The sequence below is a fragment of the Musca autumnalis genome, unplaced genomic scaffold, assembly GCF_047663935.1.
Source record: "Musca autumnalis isolate F117 unplaced genomic scaffold, ASM4766393v1 scaffold_2, whole genome shotgun sequence".
Classification (NCBI taxonomy): domain Eukaryota; kingdom Metazoa; phylum Arthropoda; class Insecta; order Diptera; family Muscidae; genus Musca; species Musca autumnalis.
The window spans coordinates 106341582-106361855 of record NW_027411755.1 but is presented as its reverse complement, the minus strand read 5'-3'; the positions used below and the strand labels follow the sequence as shown (position 1 = coordinate 106361855).

Here is a 20274-nt window from a genome sequence, read left to right as displayed (position 1 = left end):
ACAATCACTAACCTTATGGAATTTGTTTGTCATATTCATAAAGGCTTTATTAAAAAACATCAGACTGATGTAATATATACTGATTTTAGTAAGGCATTTGATACGGTAGTGCATAAGCATTTACTTTATAAATTAGATGCTATGGGGTTCCCATCGTCTCTCTTATCTTGGTTTTCTTCATATTTAGAAGGTGGAACACAAAAAGTATTATTTAATTATTTTCTGTCCACAGACATAACAGTGTCTTCAGGAGTTCCCCCATGGTAGTCATCTTGGCCCACTCCTTTTTGTCCTATATCCTAATGATCTTCTACACGCGATACGATTTTCGAACATTTTAATGTACGCTGATGACGTAAATCTGTTTTCTCAAATAAATTCCATAAATCAATCCTCTAATTTACAATACGATTTACATTCTCTAACGAATTGCTGCTCTGCAAATGGAATGACCCTAAACCTTAAAAAAATTTTATTTTTCAGGTCACAACAAATTCACTCTGATTATTTTATTGGCTCCTACAAACTGGAAAATGTTGAATCATTTGTTGACCTGGGTATTATCCTAGATCCTAAACTACGCTTTGAGTCTGTTCAAATTCAATTTCTGTTGTTTGCGCTACGTGGATTACGTTGGGATACTTCAGTATTATTACCGCCTTACGAAAGTCGTTTGAAGTTAATACCCAGCAAAATTTGACGGAAGGGGTTCTTTGCGATGACGTGATTTCATATCATCTTTTGCATTGGTTCAAAGGAAGTCGTGAAAGATCCGATCTTTTCATTAGGATTTGAACCAATGCAAAGGAAGTCGTGAAAGATCCGATCTTTTCATCAGCATTTGTACCCATTCCGTCGATCCAATAGAGATGATGTTTGTGTTTTTATTTACACACCTGTTTATTTTCATTTTGGTATGTTCCAGTACTGCAAAAATCTACTAATTTTTACTATTTTTTCCGATAACATAAAGGAAAAATTGTTATCGTAGTAAAAATAAGTAGATTCTTGCAGTTTCTGGAACAGACCAAAGTTGTTAGAACTGTCGTCGTGATGTTGTCTTACATTTCCTGCATATCAAACAACTAAAACTTTTAAACAATTGGTATTATATGAAGTCCAAACCATCGGGCTAAAAATAGAATCGGACTGCACACATTGCTATTTTAAAAGTTCCCTTGTCTGTTCTAAATCTGACATAGAATGAAATCAATCAAATCTCGCTTCTTGGAATTTGAAAAAAAAGTCCGAAACGAAAAGGAACAAGAATCTGAAAATAAAGAAGAAACTACTTTTGGAAAGAAACAATTAAAAATAAATTAATTATAAGCATAAATGGTATTTTCCATAAAAAGTCTCTCCTCCCCGTTCGTTACATTTTGTTTTTAGAGATCCCTAAAGCAAGCCGGGTTGTAGATCCCTACATATTTCCGTCACTAAACAAAAGAGTATAAATTACCAAAATGTTGTTATAAAATAACAAAATTATAAAATAAAGTAATTTACGAAATAAAAATACTTAAAGGAGTGCATTTGGAGTCCATGTTGAAATCTGAACTGGTGATGGGAAGATAATTGAAAAAACCTTTTGTAAGATGAAAGAATGTCAGTTGCGGAGAACGGAGGAAGCAATCTTTTGCGTTGCAGCGGTGGTGATTACATTGCAATTTTGGATGTAAACTTTTGAAAAACTAAACTGATAAATAATTTGTAGCTATTTCATGAATTCGTTTGAATTAATAAAGAGCTTTGTTTTTCACGAAAACCATATTTCAATACAGCATTTCCATTTTCCAAACAAGACATGAAAATTTCATGCCAAGGGGTTGGTGAAAATGACATGCCAAAGCATTTGTTAAAATGACATGTCAAAGCATGGGTGAAAATGACGTGTCAAAGCATTGGTGAAAATGACATGTCAAATCATTGGTGGAAATGACATGCCAAAGCATTGGTGGAAATGACATGTCAACGCATTGGTAAAAATGACATGCTTAGGATCCAGAAAAGAACGTCATCTTTTGGGGTCCACGCTCATATAAAATTCATCGATGAAGATGCTAAAAAGATGACATGCTAGATCACTTGCACCCATGATTGAATGTCATCTTTGGCATCGAACATTTTGCTGGGTAGATCTTCCTTCTCTAGAGAGAAGACGGTTTATGTTAAGAGCGCTGTTCATAATAAAAGTTATACGTGGTCTGATTGATTCGCCATTTTTAGTCGGTGAAATAATGTTCAATGTACCCTCACGTTTAACACGTAACTTCCTCCCTATAAAGTTATCTCTAGTGAAAACTAATTATGAAGCAAGTAACCCACTTAGAGCTTTATGTGAAATATATAAAAACATTTTTATTACGGTAGATCTAACCAGTCCAACACATGTAATAAAAAATGCTATCTTACGCATGTAATATAGAGTTGTACAATCTAGTTCATTTGAAAGATCTAGTTCAATAGTTCAGCTCTTTTAACTGAACTAGTTCAGTAATCTAGTTCATAGTTCACTATCCAGTTCAATCATTCGGATCATAATCGTTCAATCAAACGCATACATACACCAAATAGAAACAAACAATAAAATAATATAATTTAAATACACCAGAACAAAAGTATTAAATTTACGTCTTTTATTCCATTCATAAAGAAAGATTAAGTTGGTTGTGTGTGTGTAGAAACTGTCAATGCGAAAAAGCTTTGTGCGTGTGTGTTTCTTTTTATTTATTTATTGTTTCTATCCCAAAACCAGGCACATTCAGTATGGGAATATGTGGAATTTGTTGTGTTTTTGAAGAAATCTTCACTTTCGAACAGATATTCATTGTACCTTGATCCAAAACGTAAGCAAACTCGTCACATTACGAAGGCACCACTTAACACAGACGACGGCGTAACTTTATGCATATGTGAACGACATGTTGAACTAGATTGTGAATCGTTCGTTCGTTGATCGTACGGTCGCCGACTGATTATAGTTCAGTGAACTATTGAACTATAAGAAACTATATCGACTGATCTAGTTCATACGCTCTATTCAATGAATCGATCAATTGAACTAGTTCGATCATGAACTATACAACTCTAATGTAATATTGTGATAAGCAGGTTTGCCAGAAGTATTATTAGTCCTATTGTTGTGTTATAGTGTAATTTTATTATATATGGTAAGATGGGGCGCCTTCGCCACTGGGGCGGCTACCCCAGTGTCGATTTTCTTGGAAACTACAAGTGCTAGAAAAAATCCGTTAAAGGCAAAATTGTGGGTGTAATGAAGATCTATCACCTCCCAAAATTTCGCAGTTGAGTCATAGGTATGATAGCGGACGCACGCTATTTTGTGTTTTCAGGGTATTGGGAAAAATAATTATGGTAGGTATGTTTTGCGATATCTTCTTTACCTTTTGTAATATCAAAAACATATTTTGTACCGTTAGAAGATAACTACTGAAGAATATAAATCTCAATAATTCGCACGAAAAAAACAATTGCAAATGTCAATATATTAATATTATGAAATATGTAAGGGGTGGGCCGCCTACGCCATGATAGGGGCGTGGTGGGTTAATGTTAGAAATTTGTTATCTTTAACTTAAATTCTTTATACCATATGTATACCACACCATAATATGAAGTTAAAATCAAATATTATCTTAAACTTATCTTGTTTTAGTTATATTATGATTTTTGTACCTAATTTCAAGGCACCTACTTTAATTAACCGCTAGAATCGGTTACTTTTTGTGAATTTTAAAATAATTTTTGATTATTCAATAGAAAACATGTCCCTTTTTTTCATAATGTTGATATTTAAGGAAGAAGTATGGTAAATTACAGTTTTAGAGTCCGTTGGAGAATGTTCAATATCGATGGCGAAGCTGCCCCATGGGTCGGGAGGCTTCGCCACTTTTTACACATTTTGTAAATTCTCAAAAATGATATTTTAAAAACAAAATTATAAACATTTATATATCAAAACTTATAGTCAAGATATGTTAATATTTGTACCAAAAATAATATTTGAAAAAACTTTAACGGTGTCGGTATGAGAACATTTTGAACAAAAACATGGCGAAGGCGCCCCATGTTACCATACATATCCCAGCAAAATGTTCGATGCCAAAGATGACATTCAATCATGGGTGCAAGTGATCTAGCATGTCATCTTTTTAGCATCTTCATCGATGAATTTTGTATGAGCGTGGACCCCAAAAGATGACGTTCTTTTCTGGATCCTAAGCATGTTATTTTAACCAATGCGTTGACATGTCATTTCCACCAATGCTTTGGCATGTCATTTCCACCAATGATTTGACATGTCATTTTCACCAATGCTTTGACACGTCATTTTCACCCATGCTTTGACATGTCATTTTAACCAATGCTTTGGCATGTCATTTTCACCAACCCCTTGGCATGAAATTTTCATGTCTTGTTTGGAAAATGGAAATGCTGTATTGAAATATGGTTTTCATGAAAAACAAAACTCTTTATTAATTCAAACGAATTCATGAAATAGGTACAATTAATTTATCAGTTTAGTTTTTCAAAAGTTTACATCCAAAATTGCAATGTAATCACCACCGCTGCAACGCAAAAGATTACTTCCTCCGTTCTCCGCAACTGATATTCTTTCATCTTACAAAAGGTTTTTTCAATTATTTTCCCATCACCAGTTCAGATTTCAACATGGACTCCAAATGCACTCCTTTAAGTATTTTAATTTCGTAAATAACTTTTATTTTATAATTTTGTTATTTTATAACACATTTTGGTAATTTATACTCTTTTGTTTAGTGACGGAAATATGTAGGGATCTACAACCCGGCTTGCTTTAGGGATCTCTAAGAACAAAATGTAACGAACGGGGAGGAGAGACTTTTTATGGAAAATACCATTTATGCTTAATTAATTTATTTTTAATTGTTTCTTTCCAAAAGTAGTTTCTTCTTTATTTTCAGATTCTTGTTCCTCTTCGTTTCGGACTTTTTTTTCAAATTCCAAGAAGCGAGATTTGATTGATTTCATTCTACATATGTCAGATTTAGAACAGACAAGGGAACTTTTAAAATAGCAATGTGTGCAGTCCGATTCTATTTTTAGCTCGATGGTTGGGACTTCATATAATACCAATTGTTTAGAAGTTTTAGTTGTTTGATATGCAGGAAATGTAAGACAACTTCACGACGACAGTTCTAACAACTTTGGTCTGTTCCAGAAACTCCAAGAATCTACTTATTTTTACTACGATAACAATTTTTCCTTTATGTTATCGGAAAAAATAGTAAAAATTAGTAGATTTTTGCAGTACTGGAACATACCAAAATGAAAATAAACAGGTGTGTAAATAAAAACACAAACATCATCTCTATTGGATCGATGGAATGGGTACAAATGCTGATGAAAAGATCGGATCTTTCACGACTTCCTTTGCATTGGTTCAAATCCTAATGAAAATATCGGATCTTTCACGACTTCCTTTGAACCAATGCAAAAGATGACATGAAATCACGTCATCGCAAAGAACCCCTTCCGTCAAATTTTGCTGGGATACATTGTTATTTTGTAGTTACTTATTAACTTCCCGTAATCTATACTGGCATCTTATCTACAACTCCTCTTACGGCGTATCTACAACTCCTTATGCGGAAATAGTTGAAATTTGCCTACGAGCGAGATTGTTGATTAATTGGAAATAAATCTTAATTGAATTCTTAAATATATATTGTCGGATGATGATTCCTCTGTAGCTGACATTTATAACCACTACTAACCCGCCATGGTCCGGTCTATGGTGTGTACGCGCTCCCTACGAATGGGGAGGTGGCCCCCTCTATCGGCAGGGGCGGATGTGAGAGGCGTGGGACCGAACGTAAAAAAAAAATAATAATCTTAAGATATGGCCCCCGACCGAATGAATATTGTAAAAAGTAAGAAAAAATAATAGAGTCCTGCAGCGTCAATTTGTAATAATTGAATTGGAAGGATCTTTTTTTGATCTTGTGATCCCTACATGACAAGTCTATAATTTTTTGCTCTGTCAAGTAAATAATTAAAAGTTGAAATTTGAAGTTTATCCAGTAGTACCCGGCTGTATATATGCTTTTAGCAATTTTTGGGGTTGCGTGGAAGTGATCCTTGTTGGAGTCAATAAGTAATTCCTGTTATTTTGCTGTGCCGCATCGATTTATTTTGCCTGCTGTTTTTTGTCGGTTGTTTTGGTTTGCATAACCTCACATACATACGTACGCACATTTGTAAACATGCCATCGCAATGTATCTGCAATGTTTGTAATGAACATATTGCAAAAACTAAATATAAAATTGGATGCACTGGCTGTCCACATTAATTTCACCTGGACTGTGTGGGTATAACTGAAGCTGAGGCCAGAAGTAATAAAGACCTTAGATATACTTGCGTTACCTGTGTTCGGGCTCGTGGTGGTGATGATATTGTTGGTGTTGTTGATCATGGCGCTGATGTTGGGTTGGTTGGTGGTGATGGTTCCCTCCCTCGTAGTGCCTCTGTTGCTCAGAGTCTTGTTGTTGACAATTCTGATGCTCTGTGCCGTTTGAAAGATGACTTGTTATTGTCCATGAAGCGGCAGTTGGATATCAACATGGCACAATTTATGCAGGAGTTTGAAGCCAAAACGGATGTGTTTTTTGAGTCCCTTAATACCCAATTAGCTGAGTTGAAAAGCAGCTTTGCTGAGGTTAATAAGTCGGTCAGTGAGTTGAAGTTGTCTGTTTGTGAGGTGCGCAAAATTGCTACTGATATGGAGAGGAGATTGTCGGATAGAATCTGTGAATTAGAAAAGTTTAATTTCATCCTCCAGCGCAGATTAAATCGGGCGAATGTTGTCATTAGAGGTCTGCCAGATAATATAAAAGACCTTAGGGCGCAGACAATTAATATTGCAAAGGTTTGTGGAATGCAACTGGATCGTAGAGACTTGATGCAGTGTTGCTATATCTCTGGCCGTAGAGCTGGGCTTGTGAAGTTTAATTCTGTCCAGGATAGAGATGCACTGATGCGCAATTTTGCCAAAAAGGGGCGTGTCCTTCTAAAGGAAGTTATGGAGAATTGCCTTGTTGAATCGCGTATTTACATAAATGATCACTTAATCAAGTCAACGTCGAAGTTGATCTATGCCTGCAGAGGTTTGCTCAGAAGGAAGCAAATTAAGAAATTTACACTGATTAATGGTGATGTGCCTTTGGTATGTAGTTGTGTATGGTATGCAATTTATTATTATTATATTATTGATCTCATTTTTAAATTTTTCTTTATTTTACTTGAAGCTAGTTTTGGAAATGCGATTTTGCGATTTTGAATTTGCTCGCTTAAAAAATATATCTTCTGTTTTTTTATATGTGCTCCCCAGTCTCTTCATTAATTTTGATGTCTCTTATTGGGAATCTTGGACCTGTGATTAGTGGCGCCCAGTTTTTTAAGCAAAACTTCTCTGGACGTGATGGTAAATTTACGTATGGTCATCTTAATTGCCAAAGCTTGCGCCCTTCCAGGTACAATAACAAAATTGATGAGATTTAGTGTATACTTGTCGGTAGTGGTATTGACGTTTTAGCCGTAACTGAATCTTGGCTCAGCTCTTCTGTCTCGTCGAGGTCATTGTGTAGCGCAATGTGCTTTTTACTGTTGTGTATTTGCCCCGTGGCGATATTGAGTGCTTTCACAGAGTTCATGAGAATATTTTTGATTCGTATTCGAATGTTATTGTTTGTGGTGACTTCAATTATAATTTGTTTAAAGCATCGAATGCAGTGTCGTTGTGTAACATGTGTCGATCTCTGGGATTGTCTATTGTTCACAATTGCAAGCCAACGCACTTTGATCTCGCTCATGGTTCCACCTCGTTGATCGATTTTTGGCTCGTCAGTGATGCCTTGAGTGTAGGGTTTTCCTCTCAGGGGCAGTGCCCTGGAGTTTCTCATCATGCTTTAATCTTTGGTATGATTGAAATTCCAGTTGTTGTTGAAGAGAAGGTAATTGAGTACCTGGATTTTAATAGAGCTGATTGGCTGGGAATTGGAAACTTTTCGTGTAATTTCGATTTTAGCCCTCTGTATAACACAAGTGATGTTGATCATCAGCTTGCCCTTTTTGATCTGTTGTTTCATAATTTGTTCTCTTTTGTGCCTGTTGTGTCTCGTCGAGTTAATCCCAAAAATGATGCATGGTTGGATTTGGATGTAGTGAATTCGTCCCGTTCTATGAGAGACTTGGCTTATTTTAAATAGCGCAGACGACCTATTGATGGTAATAGGCGAATCTATTGTATGTATCGTAATCGATGCAAAGCTGTAATGCGTAATGAGAGGAGAAAGTTTTATGAAACAATGTTTGGTCGTATGAATGATACTCAGTTGTGGAAATCGCTTAAGTCCTTTGGTTGTCTCGATGATGGTGATGAGGTTCCTTTTATTGATGTTAATGCGGTTAATGATTATTTTTGTGGTGTGAGCCACTCGAGTTTGATGGTTAATAGGAGAGTTGATGAGACCAATGTTGAGGATTCCTTTAGGTTTTACTGTGTGTATATTGGAGATGTTGTGAGTGCTTTGCGTATGGTTAAGTCTGGTGCTGTTGGTGTTGATGGCTTGCCTATTAAGTTTTTTAGGTGTGTCTTTCCTTATATATGTGGTCACTTTTTGTATTTTAATAACACTATTTTTATGACTTCGATGTTTCCGCAAGCCGGGAAGGTAGCTCGTGTTGTGCCTGTGCCAAAGAAAGTTGGTTCGTATAATCACATGAATCTTCGCCCAATAAGCATATTGACGTCGATGTCAAAGATTGTTGAACACATTGTTAAAAATGCTATTGTAGAGTTTATTGATGACCGTAAGTGTTTGAGTAGTTCCCAGTATGGGTTTCGACATGGCCATAGTAGTACTTTGCATTTGTTATGCCTCACCAATCTTATTCGTGATGTTTTCAATGGTTCTGATGTTGGTTTACTTGTTGGTCTTGATTTGTCCAAGGCCTTTGATTCCGTTGATCATGTCCTTCTGCTCCACAAGTTGAGGCATAAGTTTGGTTTTTCTCTTTCTGCCTGTAGGTTGATTTCTTCGTATCTAGTGGGAAGGTCCCAGTTTGTGGAGCATAGGGGTGTTCAGTCTGATGTTAGTGATGTTCGGTGTGGTGTCCCGCAGGGTTCGGTGCTTGGGCCCCTGTTGTTTTTAATGTTTATTGATGACATTGTGGATTCAATTTCAGGTTCTGCCTGTAGTATTTTTATGTATGCGGATGACATCCATGTTTTCTTCAGGAGTTTAAATCTCTCGAATCTGGAGAATTTAGCAAACTCTGTGCTACAATCCCTATCACTGTGGATCTCCTCTAATGGTTTGGCTATCAACTGGGATAAAACTGAAGCTGTTGTTTTTAATGCGCCTGTTAATTCTGTAATTCCTAATATCTGTGTGAGTTCTTCTGTTGTTAATGTTGTTGGTGAAATTCGGTGCTTGGGTGTAATCATCGATTCCAACCTTAGTTTTGTAACGCACATTGATGTTCTGTTGTCTCGTGTTCGCTTTCAGCTTAGGAGGTTTTATAGTCTCCAAGCATATTTACCCCTTAATGTTCGGCGGAAAGTTGCTATGTGTTATTGATGTCTCATGTAAACTACTGTTTGGAGATTGTTTCTGGATCTAACCCTGGTCAAATGCTACGTGTTCATAAGATTGTTAATTCTATTGTGCGTTATGTATTTGGTTTGCGGCGTGGTGACCATGTTTCGCAGTTTGTTGTTAAATTTCTGGGCTTGTCTTTTGACAAGTATGTTGAATATCGCCTTCTTTTATGCCACTATAGAATAATGAAGGACGTCAACTCTCCCCTGTTTAATAAGTTTGTGTTTAGTCGATACATTAGGAATCATCAATTGTCATTTCCTATATTTTCGTCGTGGGTAGGAGAGCATTCATTTGTTGTTATGGTTGCATGATTTTGGAATCAGTTACCTCTTGACCTACGTAATTTTGCTTTCTCCACCTTTGTTTTTAAGAGAAGGTGTTTTGAGCATCTCTCTAATATATTGATTGAGTGAAACATAGCATTTATTCGTGTATGGACCTGCCTTGCTCATCTCCCCTCCACTTTTCTTAACAATTGTTAAGTGAAGTGCAGTGGTTAGTGGCTATGATTAGGGAGTCTATTTATATAGTCATTAATCATAGTATGCATAGTATTTATGTATATATTTTTATTTATGTATATATATATATATATATATATATATATATATATATATATATATATATATATATATATATATATATTTATTTTAATTCTTAACTTCTAAGTTCTTGAATGTTTGGATATTGTAGTAAGATAATATAAGTTATTGGCCATGTTGGCTTTTTTATATTACAATTGATGAAAAAATGAAAAATGAAAGGAAGAAATTCGCAATTAAATAGAACCATTACTTAAAAACGCTCTCAATTTATTTTTAATAGTATAGTAAATAGTTTTTTTTAGGAAAATTCTCGACTTTTGACTCCTATTACTAGAAAGCTGGCAGAGCACACTCATGAGATATACATCAAAGGATGGAATCACTAGTTTACATATATCATTATCTGGTTGCGCCATCTAATTATAACAAATATCCAAAAAAACGCCGAAATCAAAACTTCAACATCTCAGTATCGATTTTAGGGGGATGCAGTGTACTTATCGAAAAGGCATACCTTAGAGCCGTGTTGCCCAAGAAGTATTCTTTAATTCTTTCTTTGAACACAAGTCTGTATGTTGCGTAATTTGGCCAGAAATCAAGAAAGAAAACAGAAAACTGGTTTCTTCAACACTTTTTTTGTATTGCCACCAAGACAGCCTTCACGTAAATTATTTTTAATGGACCATGTTATGAGATTGTGGTTAAAACACTTCAATCAACAGAAATATATTCATATTCCATTAAATATATTTACAGTTTGCGATTTATTAAATGGTAAACCTGAACTTCAACGATTGTGAAACTTTTTTATAATATTACCATATACACTCCACGTCAGTAGAATAGAACACCTACATTTTTGTTAATGTTAGCTTATTTATCCCAAAACTAATGAATCTGCGTTTTTAATCTTGTGGGGATTTAAAGTCTATGATATTCCGTATCAAGCACAGAAAAAATTATGTTTCTAGCTCTTCGCGAAATGATGTTCTGGTCAATTTTCCGATAGTACTATGAAAAATAGGCATTTATTTTTGGTCATCAGGATAGAACATTCACTTTATTTTCGCGAATGTTTGAGATATTAACGCCGAATTTTCTTTCAGTCGATAAAGCAAGGCTTTCTAATCATTTTCACGAAAGAAAACCTATAAATAATTCCGCGAACACCGAAATAACAGCGTTAAAGGGTGTAAATTGACAGATATTTGAAACATCTCGGAATATTAATAGGAGTCGCGTACTTATGTCATATTTCTTCACAAAAAGATAGAATATGACACAGACAACATCGACGGATACAATCGGGTGCTTCGGATGCTGATAAAATGGAACATTTTCAAAATAATTATGAAAAACGTCAAAATTTCTTATAAATACCTTAATGTTTTGTTCAATAAAATGGTTTTTCCGCGAACAAGTCTGCCGTTTAAAGGTTTGGAAATATGCTCCAGATTTGGAGGAAGATAATCTGATACGAAAACAACCCTTATTTTAATACACTGAGATAAATTTTAGTACTTTTTAAAACAACATACGAAACCTAAAACCTCAATTTCCATGACTGTGTTTTCCCGCGAAAACGGAGCTTTTACATTTGCTAGTTCAGTTAAAAAAACTACTAATTCGTAAAACCCGGTGTAGAGAGCATAACCTCTTCCATTTATATTGGAGCATAACAATGTCGAGAACAGTCGCGGACAACGAAAAAAGAACACATATAAAACTCAAAGTCCAAAGGGTGTGTTCAATTTGAAAAATGTGCTAAAATTTCCCTCAGTGTATTAAAATAGCGGTTGTTTTCATATCAGATTATTTTCCTCTAAATCTGGAGCATATTTCCAAACCTTTAAACGGCAGACTTGTTCGCGGAAAAAACATTTTATTGAACAAAACATCAAGGAATTTATAAGAAATATTTACGTTTTTCATAATTATTTTGAAAATGTTCCATTTTATCAGCATCCGAAGCACCCGATTGTATCCGTCGAGGTTGTCTGTGTCATATTCTATCTTTTTGTGAAGAAATATGACATAAGTGCGCGACTCCTATTAATATTCCGAGATGTTTCAAATATCTGTCAATTTACACCCTTTAACGCTGTTATTTCGGTGTTCGCGGAATTATTTATAGGTTTTCTTTGGTGAAAATGATTAGAAAGCCTTGCTTTATCGACTGAAAGAAAATTCGGCGTTAATATCTCAAACATTCGCGAAAATAAAGTGAATGTTCTATCCTGATGACCAAAAATAAATGCCTATTTTTCATAGTACTATCGAAAAATTGACCAGAACATCATTTCGCGAAGAGCTAGAAACATAATTTTTTCTGTGTTTGATACGGAACATCATAGACTTTAAATCCCCACAAGATTAAAAACGCAGATTCATTAGTTTTGGGATAAATAAGATAACATTAACAAAAATGTAGGTGTTCTATTCTACTGACGTGGAGTGTATGTGTAAATATATGTATATTAGTGACCCAAAAAACAAAAATTCTTTTTTTTAATTTCCTACAACTAATATTCTCCACTTGAAATTTTGTGGCAATCGGATAACGTTAACCCGAGCCAATTAAACGTTATGGAAAAATGAGGCATAAAAGCATTTCGCAATCAGACGAATGCTTTTTCACGACAAATTTTGAATATGTTATGTCAAAATATTCTTTATGTTGTTGGGGAAATTACAACAAATATAATTTTGTTAAAAAGGAACAGCTGGCGCGTTTTCTTAACAACGATTCGTTTGAAAAACATTTTTTTCAAAAGCTTGCTGTAAATTTTGTTGAAAATAATGCATGAGACTATAGGTATTATTTCCGAATCCTGCCCCTGCCACTTTCCTAACAAAATTTGGAGAAATGGACCTTACTTCTTGAATTATATCAGATGACATTTCGTAGCATACTTTCATCGTTTTTGCCCATAATTAGGCCATTCTGGAGACAAATAATTTCAAGGTATTTAGAGAGGAACAGAAGTAGACAACCAGACGCAAAATGATGAAATATTAAGGGGTTGATTATGGATAGCAACCCAACTTCAGTTGCGTTGCCGACAACAAATTTATGGGTCTATCTTGTATTGCCACTAAACTTGAGTTGAGTTGTCAGTTGTCTGCGCGACTGAGACGAAATGTTGTACCATTAATTTCAACTCAACTGGGTGGTCGATAAACATGTTATCGATCAGTGTTTTTTCAAACTTGTGAACTCTATTCGCCAAAAAAAAAACATTTTAAAAATAATTGCGCTTTGGATAACTCTTTTGTGTATTCTGGACAATATTTTAATATTTTGGCTGAGTTTTCGAGCAAATTTGGAAAACAACCCAAGATTGGAATATAACCTGCCCATTGAATCTTCGGATCGTCAAGTTTTATTTGCTGTCCCAAAAAATGATAAGTTCGGTGGAATTATTTTTTGATGATGAAGAAAATGTACAGGACATTGCATCTATTAGAAGAAATTTGAGGACAAGTCGAATCCATTGGAATTGCCATCTGCACTGTAAGCTGATGATCATGTGGAAAGATCTGTATAATCAGTAAATTATTTCAGGTTTAAGGCGTATTTTCGATTGCCAAAGGATGCTGTAGTTTACGTTGTGGAAACGTTAAAGGATGACTTCAAAGTAAGTTACAGATCAACAGCAATACCCCCACTTTTAAAAGAGTGCGCAGCGTTGCGATTCTTGGAGGACGGAAGTTTCCAAAAGTCCCATGGCAATGATTTCAACAGTTGCATGGCTCAATCTACATTGTCGAGAGTATTGAAGGAAGTTGTCCGCTTGATAGAGGACAAATTGTGCCAAAATTGGATCGTTTCGAAGTTGACAGAGGAGGAAAAAGGCAAAATAAAAACCATTTTTATTCAAAAACGAAATTCCCTTGTGTAGTTGGCTATATAGATGGAGGATGTTCGCCATTTGTACTTAAACTGAACCTACTGTATATGTCACCAAATTCATTTGCAAAAGATTTGCTGCTGTCGCTCCAAAGGTGATAAATTCACTTATTGTAATGAACCACCACCAGTGTCTTTGAAGTTTATTTTATTTTGAGGCGTTTTCTTTTTCAACTTTGCTTTAAAGTGAATCCAGACTCTGCCACTCTTCGTGTTGGAGGTTCATGGCTGTTTAAACTGCCCGAAATGGACCTCGACGCTTCCCGAACTCCTCGGGCTAAGTTTGGATTTTCACTCAGTTTATCAATTAATATTTCGAACTGCTGCTTTGTCGTTATTTTCACCATATTGATACACAAAATTAATTAATGATGCAAAGAATCAATTATTGTTAACAAAATGTTTATTTTTTCCTTCTATTTTACTTCTTGTTTCTTCGAAAATGTTCACTGCAACTGAAAATTGGTGGTTGCTGAAAAACAGCCGCTTCGTCAACTGAGATTCGCAACTTCAGTTGAGAGTTGCCATACGTGGATCAATTTTGACAACTGGCAACGCCACTCAACGATAATTGTTATCGATGATCGACCCCTTAATTTAATTGTATGGCAACGCAACTACAATTGAGTGGCTATCGATAATCGACCCCTAAAACAATTTTTAGTGAAAATGTAGAGTCCTTAAAGAAACCCGAGCAGGACTCAGTGAACTTTAAAACTTTGTCTAAAATTAGGTCTCGGAACGCTGATAATGCCAATATATCGTCGGAGTCATGCTTAAGTGTTCCATACGCCTTTTTTGACTTTTTGAGATACAGGTGGTTTCTAGGGTTTTCCGGTAAGCTCTTTCTGAATTTATAGTCGGCTTTCTCCTATCTGCTCTAGTTTCAGAGATAGCCACGCTTCGACGCGAAAGCTTAAAGTTTTTCAAGTTATGGAATTAATATTTTAAAAACAAGTTTTAAAACACATTTAAAAAATCAGATCTTTAATTTTCGATTTAAGGCCCCCACTCATTAGTCAGTCTGACTGCCAGCATTTATGGTAGTATGTGTAAATTTTTGAAATTTTGAGAATGTATGTGTGAGTTTTCCAAGACTGATGAAAATCAAAATAGTTTTGATTTCAAAATGAACCCCCATCAGTCTGGGTGAATTGTGTTTATTTTCAAATTGTCAATAAATAATTTTGAAAACAGAAAATAATGTTGGTGCTGGAACACAAAAAACGTAGAATTCATTAATTTTTGGAGGAGAAATTCAAGATTTTTAGACTTGACTGATGGTTCGTGCTACACACCTGTCAGTCACACATACAGAAAGGGTTCATCGGACTGACGGCACAGACTGATAAATGAGTGGGGGCCTTTAGAAGTATTTGATTTATTGAGTCAAAGATGGAACAATTTTTTGTCACTTTGTTCCATGTGATTTACAATACTTCACATTCGTGTCATAAGTATGGATATGGAACAAATCGACAAAAATTCTTTTTTTAAAAAAATCTCTATAACTTTTATATTCCAATACAAATTCCTCTATATTTTTGCATATATATTCTATACACTATTATTAATATTTCAAGTCAGCTCCACGCAGTTGCGACGCAAAACATTAAAATGCGATTATTTCACGGGACATGGAACACTTAAGCATGACACCGACGATATGTATACATATACATATATATGTAATTTTAAAAATTTTTGTTCGCGTAGACTAGTTTTGCATCTGTCTATAGTAGAAAGTTTTGAATCCTCGACCAAAGACCGGATATATTTGATAAAATTTAATTTTAGAAAAATTTCTGTGGAAAAATTTTCAAGTCCAGATTTATTAATTAGCAACAATTCCGAAGGGGCTTAAGTTGTGTTTAAGGATGAAGCTCGGATCGGGACCACATTCTTTCTACAACATATTCTACACATTCTTTCACCCTGATCACAAACATACACTCCCCGTCAGTAGAATAGAATTCCTAAATTTCTGTTAATGTTAGCTTATTTATCCCGAAGCGAATGAATCTGCATTTTTAATCTTGTGGAGATTTAAAGTCTATGATGTTCCGTATCAAACACAGAAAAAATAATGTTTCTATCTCTTCGCGAAATGATTTTCTTGTGATTTAATCTTGTGGGGATTTAAAGTCTATGATGTTCCGTATCAAACACAGAAAAAATAATGTTTCTATCTCTTCGCGAAATGATTTTCTGATCAATTTTCCGATAGTACTATGAAAAATAGGCATTTATTTTTGGTCATCAGGATAGAACAGTCATTTTATTTTCGCGAATTTTTGAGATATTAACGCCGAATTTTCTTTCAATCGATAAAGCAAGGCTTTCTAACCATTTTTCTCCAAAGAAAACTTATAAATAATTCCGCGAACACCGAAATAACAGCGTAGTAGTGTTTAAAATGACAGATAATTGAAACATCTCGGAATATCAATAGGAGTCGAGCAGTTATGTCATGTTTCTGCACAATAAGATAGAATATGACACAGACAACCTCGACGGATACTATAGAGTGCTTCGGATGCTGATAATATGGAATATTTTCAAAATATTGAAAACGTCAAAATTTCTTATAAAAACCTAAATGTTTTGTTCAACAAAATGGTTTTTCCGCGAACAAGTCTGCCGTTTAAAGGTTTGAAAAAATGCTCCACATTTATAGGAGGGAAATTTTAGCACATTTTTCAAATTGAACACACCCTATAAACTTTGAATTTTATATGTGTTCTTATTTCGGTGTTCGCGACTGTTCTCAACAGTGTTATGCTCCAATATAAGTGGACCAGGTTATGCTCTCCATACCGGATTTTTTTTTATTTTATTTATTTAACAACCGAACATTAATTCAAAGCCATCGGGCCAAAAAAGATGAATTAAATTATAACAATTCAATTTTACGAATTAGTAGTTTTCTTAACTGAACACGCAAATGTAAAAGCCCCGTTTTCGCGGGAAAACACAGTCATGGAAAACCTCTATTTAAGTATCGTATGTTGTTTTAAAAAGTACTAAAATTTCCCTCAGTGTATTAAAATAGCGGTTGTTTCCATATCAGATTATCTTCCTGTATATCTGGAGCCTATTTCCAAACCTTTAAACGGCAGACTTGTTCGCGGAAAAATCATTTTATTGAACAAAACATCTAGGTTTTTATAAGAAATTTTGACGTTTTCAATAATTATTTTGAAAATATTCCATATTATCAGCATCCGAAGCACTCGGTTGTATCCGTCGAGGTTATCTGTGTTATATTCTATCTTATTGTGCAGAAATATGACGTAACTGCACGATTCCTATCGATATTCCGAGATGTTTCAATTATCTGTCATTTTAAACCATTTTGCGCTGTTATTTCGGTGTTCGCGGAATTATTTATAGGTTTTCTTTGGTGAAAAATTATTAAAAAGCCTTGCTTTATCGACTGAAAGAAAATTCGGCGTTTATATCTCAAAATTTCGCGAAAATAAAAAGTCTGTTCTATCGTGATGACCAAAAATAAATGCCTATTTTTTATAGTACTATCGGGAAATTTATCAGAAAATCATTTCGCGAAGAGGTAGAAACATAATTTTTTCTGTGTTTGATAGGAAACATCATAGTCTTTAAATCCCCACAAGATATAATTAAGAAAAAAACTGTTCCAATTCAGGAGATTCGCCCCTGTCCATACCAATGGGGGAAAGTCTTAAATCGCCGGCCAAAGGCCGTCTACTTAAAGAAAAAATTATAATTCAAAAGAAAATTTTGTTCCCGCTCCCGAGATTTGCACCTGTTCATAGGAGAAAGTGTAAAATCCCCGGCCGACAAACCTGCTATTTAGAAAAAATTACTTTCTTAAAGAAAATTTGGAGCAAGTTGAGTTGAAGCATTAAGCTCGGATAAAATTATAATTTTTCATATATAGCCGGCCTTCGGCCGGGGATTTAAGGCTTTCTCCTATAGACGTGAGCCAATCTAGGGAACGGTAACTACTATTAAAATTTTTCTCTAAGTAGCCGACATTTAACAAGGGAATTTTCGGAACTTCGGAGGCCCATATCTCGGGAAGTATGGACTGCCGCAATAAATGTTATATATATTTGTGATCATCTTAAGCCGAAAATTTTACTATTTTTCCATAAACTTTACAATGGTACCCATATCATTATCCGTTCAAAAATAGAGAAGTTATATACAAAGGAATTTTCGGAAATTCAGAGACACATTTCTCGGAAAGTATGGACTTCCGCAACAAGTGTTATATATATTTGTGATCAGGGTCACGAGATCTAATTGGGGAGAAAATTTGGACACGATCCTAGCTTAATGCTTAAACTCAACATGCTCCCAAATGCAGTCATTTTATTTATTTTGTTCCGAAAAATAAGAAAAGCATATAGAGCAACATACAGTATCGGACAAAACATTTGCAACTGACACATACAATTTACTTTTAGCGCTATAATATTTGTAAAAACCTACTTTTTGTTCAGTTTTTCAGCATTAAAATGTTCTTCGTAATCCGAAGAAAACACCCACAATTAGTTTTTGTACCTTATAAGGTGGTCCACTTCTAATAGAGTACTTTTAAAAAATATCCCATATTTTAGCAAGACAAAACATTTGCAACTCACTCCGTCGCTATATAAATAAGGCTCAGAATTATGACTTTTTACATTATTTTTTATTTTGTATGGGCTTCGTATTCAAATATAAGCTATTTTTAAGGATGGTTCTGGATTATATTCTCCTGTTATACGATTTTCTAGTCCTTTCCAAACTTATCAAGTGCCAAATTAAAATTATATTAAAATATTCTGTTCATTATGTAACTTTTATATCTTTATAAAATGATGTATTCAGTCTTAAAGAGAGCCTTAACTAATAAAAATCTGAATGTGAAACAAAAATAATGTAAAAAATCATAATTTTGAGCATTATTTATATAGCGACGAAATGAGTTGCAATTGTTTTGTCTTGCTAAAATACGGTACATTTTTTTAATACGCTATTTAATTGTGGGTGTTTTCTGGGGAGTATGAAGAACATTTTAATACTGAAAAACTGAACAAAAAGGTGGTTTTTACAAATATTATAGCGCTAAAATTAAATTGTACGTGTCAGTTGCAAATGTTTTGTCGATACTGTGTATGTATGTATATAATTGCGTCTACTATTTTCGGCAGTATGTATTATTTAAAAAAAATCCAAAATTACCTGCGCTCCCCCAGAGGGTTGATGTATCATTATTCTAGAGTTCGGTAGGGAGTATCGCATACCGGGAGCACCGGCACTCAGCAACAATGAACCCATAGATGAGGCTTGTCCAACACACCAAGTAGCAATTGGCGGTTTTACGTATTGCATGGTATCGTAAATAGCCAAACCTGCTGTGACAACTCCACCGGGAGAATTTATATACATATGAATGGGCTTATTCGAATTTTCTGCCTGCAGAAATAGTAACTGTGCAACCACCAATGAACTTAAATCGTCATGTATTGGACCCATCAAACAAATTATGCGTTCTTTTAACAATCGGGAAAATATGTCATATGCCCTCTCACCACGGCCGGTCTGCTCAACAACGATTGGTACCAAATGTAATCCACGACATAATTGTGATCGGGTGTTCTTCTAATTTGTTTAAAAAGTTGATGAAATATGTAGATAACAATTTACTGTATAGGGCTTACCACCAGCAAATTAAGTTTTGTAAATATCATGGCCATACAAAAAAAGTATCTCAGTATGTCGTATTAACATAATCAATAGAGTTACGGAATGGTTCAATGGAATCATTCTGAAACTGGAACTCGCTTGTTTTACAGTTGTTCAACCTAGTGAACTAGTTCAGTACCATAGTTCGTTTGCGAATGAGTTACCCCCAGTTTTTGTAACTTATTTTTGTTCGTTCGTCTATATTCGTAATAATTTAGGCATTCATAGCTCAGCCCCCAGATGACATACACATCTAATTTTTCGTATACCCGTTCCATATATCATTAAGGATTCCTCATTTAAAAATCAGCGCTCTACATTTGCGCTAATGCGAGTAAATCGATCTACAAAATTTGACAATTCGTGTGAGAAGAAAAAAAATTTTTACAAAAACTGGGGGTTATTTCATGAAAACAGAAGCTTTTTTCCCGTACTTTT

At 34.8% G+C, this 20274-nt stretch overlaps 1 protein-coding gene across 1 annotated transcript in view; it reads right to left on the bottom strand.

Moving 5' to 3' along the window:
• ClpP (Caseinolytic protease proteolytic subunit) overlaps positions 1–19967 on the bottom strand; it is a 31967-nt gene extending 12000 nt beyond the window's left edge. Inside the window, exons 1-2 of the mRNA XM_073968680.1 lie at positions 19812–19967; positions 19333–19752 (exon numbers count right to left, since the gene is read on the bottom strand). Of these exons, the coding sequence (XP_073824781.1) occupies positions 19333–19752; positions 19812–19847 (456 nt within the window). The 5' untranslated portion in view covers positions 19848–19967. The remainder of the gene's footprint in view (positions 1–19332; positions 19753–19811) is intronic.
• Between the last annotated feature and the right edge of the window lie 307 nt (positions 19968–20274).